At 40.5% G+C, this 10,290-nt stretch overlaps 1 protein-coding gene across 4 annotated transcripts; it reads left to right on the forward strand.

Annotated features, from left to right (window-relative positions):
- The first annotated feature begins 1,055 nt into the window (after positions 1 to 1,055).
- Positions 1,056 to 9,664, forward strand: tent2 (terminal nucleotidyltransferase 2). 4 transcript variants are annotated; one of them, XM_005473249.3, is made up of 15 exons: positions 1,056 to 1,153; positions 1,504 to 1,661; positions 4,000 to 4,101; positions 4,207 to 4,462; positions 4,569 to 4,683; positions 4,761 to 4,849; positions 4,960 to 5,017; positions 5,328 to 5,394; positions 5,485 to 5,561; positions 5,708 to 5,836; positions 5,927 to 5,970; positions 6,458 to 6,594; positions 7,228 to 7,319; positions 7,425 to 7,504; positions 7,600 to 9,664. In XM_005473249.3, exons 2-15 carry the CDS (start codon positions 1,540 to 1,542, stop codon positions 7,684 to 7,686), a joined length of 1,455 nt encoding a protein of 484 aa, XP_005473306.1. In that variant the 5' UTR covers positions 1,056 to 1,153; positions 1,504 to 1,539; the 3' UTR covers positions 7,687 to 9,664. The 4 variants fall into 4 exon arrangements, with proteins under 4 accessions (XP_005473306.1, XP_003451809.1, XP_005473308.1 ...); XM_003451761.4 differs by having other exon boundaries at positions 4,009 to 4,101; XM_005473251.4 differs by having other exon boundaries at positions 1,074 to 1,097.
- The last annotated feature ends 626 nt before the right edge of the window (positions 9,665 to 10,290 follow it).

The following is a 10,290-nucleotide window of genomic DNA, read 5'->3' on the forward strand; positions in this document are numbered from 1 at the left end:
GTGAATTTTTAACAGCTTAATAGTAGAGAGTGTGGAGAGTGAAGAGAGGATATCATTTGGGACCAAATCCTAAAGCTTCTCAACAGACAATAGATAATAGATAATATGAAAGGAGCCATTGTGATTTTACTAGGCTTTATCTGATCCCCTGCCCACATTCAAATTAACCTCATTTGAATACAGAGTATTGTGCAAAAGTCTTGAGCCACCCCTCATTTCTTTATACTTTGCTCACTTTACCGTTTTTATTGAGCCACTTAACACTGACCTATGATGAATCAGTGAATCATGAAACAGGCACCTAATTTAAGCGATGAGCCAGTGTGGTCTCTACTCATAACAGAGAACTTAGCAAGAAGCAATTTGAAATTGTATCTTTAGGCACTTTATTCTTAGCAGCCTGTCGCAAAAACAGGAAAAAAAAATCCCATTTCTTTAATTTAATCTGTGAAAAATGCACAGACTTTGACAGACATGAGAAAGTATTTTTGGATTAAGATGATTCCCAAAGAAAGACTTGGCATATCTCAAAACTGTGTGCAGTGTGGCCTTAAAAATGTTGTTAAAATGGGACAATGTGAGGGCAAAAGAAGAACTGGTAGGCGAAAAAAAAACTATCTACAGCAGATGAACAGTATCTGAATATAGATACTAAAATCAGGACAAATCCAGCAAAGACCCAGCACAGGTGTGGGGCTGCATTTCAGCCAGTGGTCTTCTGGATCTTATTGACGATGGAATTATAAACACAGAAAAGCATTGGCCAGCTGTGCAATACCATCCGAAAAGCATCTGATATGCAACAGCTTCATTTTTCAGAATTATACTGATTCCAAACACACTGCCAGTGCAGTAAAAGCATAGTTGAACAGAAAAACACATTGTGGAGCACTACGAGTCATGGATTGGCCTCCCTAGAGCCGGGATCTCACCATAATTGTGTGAGATCATATATAACAGCGTGGGATCATCTCGACAGAAAACAGAACAAAGGCAGGCAACATGCGAAGACGAGCTGGGTGGGTGTTTCCTTTAAAGAACTCGCGGATACGGTCCCTTTAACTCTTGTTTCATGACGTCATGGCATCAATGCGGAAGTATGTACGCAGGAAATTAGCATCTTCAGTTTTGTTTACATGTGACATGCAATTTGGTAGGTGTGTTCGAGTGTTTTGGCTTCAGGTTTTTGGTGAATATTGTTAGAATTTAGTGACACATTTTTCCAGATGCCCCCTTCATTATAAGCATTACAGAAACGCCTTTAACTGTTACTGTTGTCTTCAACGATGTTTAAATTAGCTAGCTAGGCGCTGCTAGTCACCAGCTAGCGAATGTTAGCTTGCTACATTGCGCGTTAAAGTTTCGGTTTCCCGAGTAACTTTTCATTACTGTTAATATTATTATTGGATAACAGATGACGCCAGTTTCTCAGTTGACAGTTTCTCTTCCGGTACTAATGATATGGACTTCAATATCTTTTTTTTTCTTCTTTCGTACCATCAGCGAAGTTGATGCTGGAGCTCTGTAAAGAACCACAGCATGTTCCCCCGCAGAACTACCCCACCGAGGGGACGATCAGCCTACAGTAACGGTCTGCATCCACCGCCAACGGCGCCCCAGAGCTACGATTACAACCACCAAAGTCTGCCAGGTGTCAACAGGTGAGTCCTGTGAATGGAAAAACTCGAGTATCAGTCTCGGGGGTGTACTGCACAGCAGCTGCTTCAAGATGAACTGGAGTAAACTTTGTTAGCTGTGGTTGAGATTTCCTGTTGTGTCGGTGCATTTTGTTCAGAGCTGCAAGGGCTGGTTGATTAATGTTGATTGATTATTGATAAGTGGATCAGTTTTTATTGGCACCTTTTTTGTCGTTGAATAAGCGCTGTAGTCATTTAAAAAGAAAAACAGTGAAAGAAGATAGTAGTTTCCTACATATGAGACTAGGATGGTTTTTCTTTTTACTTGATAGAAAACCGATTATGTAAATATGGATTCTGGTGCTCAGACATTACACATCATTTTTTAATTGGCTAACTGGTCTACTGGAAATTACAACAGGCAGTGTTTATCAATTTTATTATAGTGAACTTAATTTAAAACTCTCGATGTGGGGAAACTGAGCCAAAGTCAATGAAAACTGAAATGTTGTTGTGTACTGAAAACACTAAATTAAATTTTAAAAATTATTCACAACAGGAATTTTTCATCAAATTTGTCCAAGCAACAAGAGAGGATGCATATATTCAGTGTACACTCACCAGCCACTTTATTGGGTACACCTGTTTGAGGCTTGTTAATGTAAATTAAAACCTAATCAGTCAATCATATGGCAGCAGCTCAGTGCATTTAAAATATTTAGACATCTTTAAGATGAGCTGCTGAAGTTCAAAGTGAATATCAGAATAAGGAAGAAAGGCAATTTAAGTGGCTTTTGAACATGGCCGCGAAGTTGTTGGTGCCAGACAGGCTGGTCTGAGTATTTGACAAGCTCCTGATCTGCTGGGATTTTCCCACACAACCATCTCTAGGATTTACAGAGAACAGCCCGAAAAAAGAGAAAATGGCCAGTGAGCGGTAATTCTCTGAATAAAATTTCCTGTGTTTATGTCATATGACAGAGGAGAATGGCTAGACTACTTGGAGCTGATAAGAAGCCAACAGCAACTCAAATAACAAGATTTGCAGAAGAGAATCTCTGAATGTACAACGCATCACACCTAACAGCAGCTGGGCTGCAACAGCAGAAGACAACACTGGGTGCGACTTCATTCAGTTTAGAACAGGCAACTGTAGCTACAATTTCCATGGGTTCACCAAAATTGGACAACAGAAGACTGCTGTGACATTCGAATGGGAGCGGGGAGGGTAAGAATTTGGTATAAATGGCATGAAAGCATGGACCCATCCTGCCTTGTATCAATGGTTCATGCTAAGGGTGGTGTAATAGTGTGAGGATATTTTCTTGGCACATTTTGAGCCTCTTAGTATGAACTGAGCATCATCTAAACACCACAGCCTACCTGAGTATTGGTGCTGAGTGCTTCATCCCTTTACCACAGTGTACACGTGTGGTAGCTACTTCCAGCAGGATAACACACCATGTCACTAAGCTTAAATCATTTTAAACAGTTTCTTGAACATGGTAGTGAGTTCACTGTTCTCAAATAGTCTCCACAGTTTTCAGATCTTAATCCAATAGAGCACCTTTGGGATGTGGTGGGACGGGAGATGCACTTTTCGGATGTGCAGCTGTCAAATCTGCAGCAGCGGTGCGATCCTGTCATGTCAATATGAACCACAATCTCTGAAGAATATTTTCAGTACCTTGTTGAATCAATGACATTAAAGAATTTTTGGAATCCTGAAGGCAAAAAAAAGGGCTCCAACCCAGTGCTAGCAAGGCTAACTTATGCAGTGGCTGGTGAGTTTGTATGTTAAGTGTTGCTAAATATAGTATCTCTTGAGATCGAAATGTCAGCATACCTTCATTCCTCTGAACTTCTAAAGTCTTGCTCCTGACAAGCACCAACCATATTATAAATATATCCATCCACTTTTCTAACCGCTTATCCACTTCAGGGCAGTAGTGGGGCTGGAGTCTTTTCCACTTGTCATTGGGTAACACAGAGAAGCAGACAACCATTCACACTTCCATGTCTGTCTTTGGACTGCGGAAAAAAGTCAAAGTATTCAGAAAGAACATGGAAACTTCACACAGAGCAGCTCCATGGGTTTGAACCCACAACCATCTGTCTCGCAGTCATTTTAAATACAAAATCCTTATTTTAAATTTAAAAAGCCAATAATAAATATTGCATTCTAACTTTTATCACATTTGTTAAGGACAAAGGCGTCTCGCTCTGTATGGATTCATGCTTCGTGGCACCCGAGTGAAAGAAAACAAAACAAAGAAACTGAAAAGTTCATCATTTATTAGTGGTTGCTTGTTTTAGACTTTTGTGTTCTGTGCAGTAAAATGTGCATATGTGTTTTTGTAAGCTTTCCTAGACTTGAGAGATTGCCTTCTTATGAATGGAACCCCCCACCATCCACCTCTACTGTTCAGCCTCGTCACATGCCAGCTATGATCAATGGGCGCAAGTATGTCACGTATTACTATTTATCGATCCAAGAATAACCCACATTTGTCCAAGTCCATTGCCTTTTACGTCTTATCACCTTTCTTTGTCTTCGTGCTTCTTCCAGGAGGCAGAATGATCAGTTCAGCGCTCATCATGTGAAGCGCCAACGTGTTGACACCCCCAGCCACCACTTAAGCAGCCCACCTTTAATTCATAGCCGGCCTCCACATCATCGTACCGACCGAGCGGTGGCAGAGCCCTCAAGATTATCCCTCACTGGTTTTGATCACTCTTATCCCGGCCCTAACTTAGATGTCCGCCCTCAGGTACCCGCTGTGCTGGAAAGCTCCAGCAGTCTGCATGCCAGCATTACAGACAAGGTAAATTCAGAAGGACTTAGTCTTTATTTAATAAACATGAAGTCTGAGCATGTTTACGTGTAGATATGTTTGGTTTAGTCAGCGTCACATGTTTATGTGCCCTCAGCTGAGTTGTCAGATGGTGGAGCTGTTTGAGGCGTGCCAGCAGCAGCCTTCAGATTTGCAGCGGAAGGAGGTGTGCCGCACTCGTCTGCAACAAGACATACAGCAAATCTTTCCATGTATGTATGAACTGGACATCCACATTCTGCTCTGTCTTGCTGCTTTGATTTTTATTCACCACGTGCGTTTCTCACAGCTGCGCGGCTTTACTTGACTGGATCGTCCATGAACGGATTGGGCTCCCGGTGCAGCGATGCTGATATATGCCTGGTTATCAAGGGAAATGTAACTATCTTTGTTTCTGTACCGTAAATGTCATGGAAATGTGTAAAATGTGCAATCACAGATGCTGACTTCCTCTTTAACACTTGCAGTGTTCCTTCTTTTTGTTCCAGAAAAAGCCTGATGCTCTTCGTGTTCTTGGTCGTCTCCTAAAGTTGTTCAAAACCCTCTGTGAGTAATCAAATACCAAATCATCTATAAAAACAGAATTCATTGTTAACTTTTAAACGCTCGTAGACATGTCTGTAAACAGTGTCATATTTAGTATTGTGTAAGTCACTATTTTTGCGTATATCTAGTAAGTTTTCTTAACCAAAAATACAATTATTGGTGTCCTTTGTGAGCTCTGATATGAAGATTTTCCCTTAGAATTATGCTTTTGTCACTAGGGGGAGCTGTTCACTTAGTGGAAAATGGGTTTCTGTTTATAGAAAATGAAACAAATGACAATGGATCTCATGATGTTTGTTTTGATTTTCAGCGTATGTAGAGAGGAATCAGCTGATCAGAGCCAAAGTGCCAATCCTCAGGTTCAGGGAGAAAGGCAGGTGAGAGCAAAGCAGTTGCTGGAACAGTCATCATCAAATCAGAAAGCAGATTTATGATGTTTATGATTCTCTCCGGTCTTCGCTCCGTAGTGATCTGGAGTTTGATCTGAATGTCAACAACACAGTGGGCATCAGGAATACATTCCTTCTGAGGAGTTACGCCTATGGTGGGTGAGACGGTCAATAAGACCAATTTTGTTCATGGCAGCAGCTTTTCAAACTTCAGCTCTGCCTGTGATCGTTTGTTTTTAATCCAGCTATAAGCAACGCATACTTGTTGTGACATGCTGTGTTTGTGTGGTCTCTCTTTCAGCTGATCTCAGGGTAAGACCCATGATCCTCGTCATCAAGAAATGGGCACGATACAATAATATCAATGATGCCAGCAAAGGAACATTAAGCAGCTACACGCTGGTGCTGATGGTCCTGCACTACCTCCAGAGTCAGTACAGTCACACGTGCAGAAAAGATTCCTCCCACTTGTTCTTTTGGCTTAGACTGACTTGATTTGTATATGATGTGTTTTCTGTAGCTCTTAGTGAACCTGTCCTCCCATCTCTACAGAGGGACTACCCAGTAAGTATCTTCTTTGCATTTTGAGTCATTGAAATCTCTTTTTGACAATGTTGTTTTCATTTAAAACCATTTATAAACTATATTCTTTTTCTTTTGTAACCTACCACTTAGTAAGATAATTAGCTACTTGAGAAACTGTTTAAAGAATCTCTAATGGCTCAGTCACACTAGAGAAAAATAGGACGAAAACTGTGATCAGACTGGCTGCAGTCACTCTAAGACAGGCAGGTGAAGGTTTGCAAATAAGCGCCATCTAATTTATAAATGCAGACAGACATGCCGACACGTTGCTGGCGGACTGAGTCAGCCTGTGCCAGCAAGTGCAACTCGTCCGTGATGAGTTTCTTTGCAATAGTGGATTCAACTCAACTGGTTCCATTCTTGTTATGTTCCTATATAAAAGCAAGGTTTCCAAGCGTGTGTCATAAAGTCTCCTTCACTGCTTTCCTTATTATGTTTTTTTTGTCCCGTGACTTGATTTTAACAGGAGTCATTTAATCCTTTAATGGACCTGGACATGGTTCCAGAGGGACCCAAACACATCCCTCCCTACATCTCGAGAAACAAGTCCTCTCTGGGGGAGCTGCTTTTAGGATTTCTCAAGTACTATGCCACAGAGTTCAGGTATCTTCCAATGAGTATCATGTTGAGTGGCTCTTTACCGTGTTGATTTTCTTGCTCCCATTCTTCATCTCCAACTCTCCTCGCCAACTCCTCCTCCCTCTCAGTCCTCCATTTCTCCTCACTGTCTTCTGTCCCGCTTCCTCCTCCCTGGTTTCATGTTTCTTGCTGAGGGGCAGAAGCAGGTGAGACCTTTGGCCTTACACAGCACTACCATGACATACCACGATCCCTGTGTTTGCAGTGTGTTACCACACCATCCCAAAGTGAAAAATCAGACTAACATTCATGGAGCAGACGGTTTATAGTGTCAGTGACTTTAGAAAACACAAGTTGAATGATTTTTGCTTTTGTTGGGGGGGGAGGGCTAATTCATTTATACATACATATAATAACATAAATATAACATAATTCTGATAAAAATAAGGCTAGGTTTTGTTTTTTTTCTGTGTTTTCATGACTTAAACTAAATCTATCTCATGCTTGGAAGAAACTTCATCTGTCTGCGCTTTGTTTGGAATAAAGTAGTATGCAAAGGCACTGCTGTAGTCTTTGAGGCGCTTGAAGATTGCGTTAACTTTCAGCCTAACGAGCACTGAGTGTAATCCCTTTCCTGTTGTTGTCTTTGTCTTGCAGTTGGGATAAACAGGTGATTTCTGTTCGAGAAGCCAGAGCGTTCCCTAAGAACAATTCTAAAGAGTGGAATAACAAATTCATATGTGTGGAAGGTATGCAGTTTATTGGAAGTAACAGGCCACAGCCACCACCATTTAACATTAGTATCGCTGTGAGAAATGTCCACAGTAATCCAACAGTGACTCCTTTTGTTTCAGAGCCTTTTGAAAGAAATAATGTCGCCAGGGCCGTCCACGAGAAGCTCAAGTTCGATGCCATTAAAGCGAAGTTTGCTGAGGTACGTTGAAGTTTTGATAACTGTGCTGGCTCTTCATTCTCCAAGCCGCTACGGGCCACATATGAGTTATTCATAATCGGCTTCTGTCTCCTCAGTCGTGTCGGTTACTACACGAGAGGAAGGAGCTGAACTCGATCCTCCCTTTCAGAGCCATCATCATTAAGGAGTCATCCAGGGGATGAGAGATTCCTCTAATTAGATGAGCTAACCGGTGTCCTCTACCTCAAGACCGTCTCCTGAAACAATGCGAGAACGTATTGATGTTCTGAGAGAGAAACCCTGCTGCGCTGGCACCTTCACGGCCGCTTCCATATCTGTGTTTTCTGTGGCTGTAAGATTCAAAATGTACCACCGACTTTCAAATGCATTGCTGTCAAATTTGTGTAACGGAGGATAATGCAGTATTTGAGGGAAAAATGTATTTTATAGAGATGCTAGAGGCCTCTGAAATTAAAATCCTGTTACCTAAACTGATGACAGAAAAATGCTGAACCTCTTATAAGAGATGGATATTGCTGCTATATGGCCTATTTTCCCTGCAGGGAATATGTTTATCAATGAACTGGGAGATGACTCTTATGTAAAGTTAGCTTAAATGGAAGCAGCAGCATTTTATTTTGAAAGGCGAGTCCCAGCCACTGATCTCGATTAAATTTCCACATTATTAGAGCCATACTGCACAGCGTTGTATTTAAAAACGATTAATCTCTGCCACGTATTTACATGTACAGTCTGTCATGTTTCTGTCTGGACCAACTTGTAACATCAAAGTTTATTTTTTATTTTTATAGGTCAATAGTGAGAATGTGGTGGATTTAAACACTTCAGACACTTTTTGCTTAAAATCGCATTAATTGCCCTCTAGTTTCCCACGCTCACTGCCTAAAGCTTAAGTCAGTGTTGTAATTTGAAGTGCCCTTATTATACTCATTTAATGGCTCCTAAATGTCATTTGGTTCTGCTAAAATTCTTTACCCGCTTCAAAGTGCAAAAGAAATCTCCCACTGCTTTGCTGCCTCTGTCTGAAACACACCTTTTGTTGTCTGGAGTGCATAAAAATTCTCGTATTCACTCTTGCAGCCATCTGCAGAATACTTGGTGTTCGATTTCTCGTAGCTGAAACATTTTATAGCTGGCTACCAGAAGCTGTATGTACTGCAAGCAGCTGCCTGCGCCTGGACTTAATCAGGTCCTCACTGTTTGTCTGAGGGCATATCAGACTAGCTTAGGTGGGGAGGTTGCCAGTTTGTTACCTAGTGATGTAGATAAGTAACTGTAGAAAAGCCTGGATTGCAAATGAGGTGTTTCAAGCAGTTAAACAGCTGCATTTTTGGCTGTTGAAACTTTGCAAACCTTTTATATGCACACAAACCTTTCAACAGACTTAAGGAACCCCCAAAGCACGATAAGGGTACTTTTAAGTCACCCGAGGGCTGCAAAGAGGCCAGACTCTAGATTTCCCCCCTTCCTGTAATAACTGGTCCATATGTCCTGCATCAAGAACTCAATGTCTGGTGTAAAGGCTGTGCAGTGTCATTTTAGAAATGTACTTGATTTATTTGTTATCCACTCGTGTTTGGATTACGTATACATAAGTTATTTAAAGAATTTACACTTCATGTAAATTTGTCTTTTCTTTCCTCTTTTTGTACATTTTGTGAGTTACTGACTTTTAAATGTTTATTTAAAAAAAATTAAATCTCTAAAGATGTATGATTGTTTTCAATGTATATTTTGGAGCTTCATGTGAAGTCCACCGAAATCTTGGCTATGCAAATAGAAGCACCAAAATCAGATTACTTTGTACACGGGCTTCTTTTGGGGGGGGGGAGGTGTTGTTCGTATTCACATGTCAGCACATTTGAAAATGCAACCAGCAAATTAAGGGTTAAAGACTTTTTTTTGTTGTTGTTTTTTTTTTTTTTGTATAAATACCTTGCAAATGTTTTGAGCCACCTTACTTTCTTTATCATTTGTTTCCGAGGAGCCAGACGTTCTTGAGCGATAGTTCTGCAGGTTTTCTGGAGGTCTTTCAAGGATTTTTTTTTTCTTTGGACATTTACTGCTTTTTCATCCATTTTCCCTCCGGTTCTTTTTTTAATGTTGTTATTTTTTGATTTACCACTGATATATGAATCATTAAAAATCACACCTACCTTAGGGGATGAACCAGTGTTGTGTCTACTTAAAAAAAGACAATTTAGAAAAGACTGAATCAATACTGGCAAATTTTAGTATAGTGCGCAGTGTGGCCTTAAAAATTTTGAAGAAAATGGACAGCATCAAAGAAGAATTTGTTGACCTAAAAAAAAATAAATAAAAATTATATATATATATATATATATATATAGGAGATTAACAGTATCTAAATGCCATGTGAGAAATGCATCTGGCCCTTCAGTTTATACGTCTACTGAGAGCCGTATCAGAAATGCTCTGGTGACTGTCAAGAAACCATTCAGTTTGCAGTTTATTCGCCCTCACCCTTCATGAGCTTATAAGTATAATTCGCAGATCTTTCGAGAAATTATGATCTTGTTTTTTTTTATTATATTATTTGCAGCCTCCTCTGGCAGCAGTGCGCCACTTGCTTTTTGTTCTTTGGTTTGACGACCTATTACAACTTGTTTTATGGCTCCTGTATAGTTCTGGTCAGCGGTTAGATACCTTACAAGATATGTGGGTGCGTGTGTGTTGCCACCAGCAGCAGGGGGGCAGGGGTAGTCTTTCAGCACATGGCCTATATTTAACTTGGGGAAGGGGATTTTGAACTTAAAGTCATATTG

This window comes from Oreochromis niloticus, linkage group LG12, assembly GCF_001858045.2.
Source record: "Oreochromis niloticus isolate F11D_XX linkage group LG12, O_niloticus_UMD_NMBU, whole genome shotgun sequence".
Classification (NCBI taxonomy): domain Eukaryota; kingdom Metazoa; phylum Chordata; class Actinopteri; order Cichliformes; family Cichlidae; genus Oreochromis; species Oreochromis niloticus.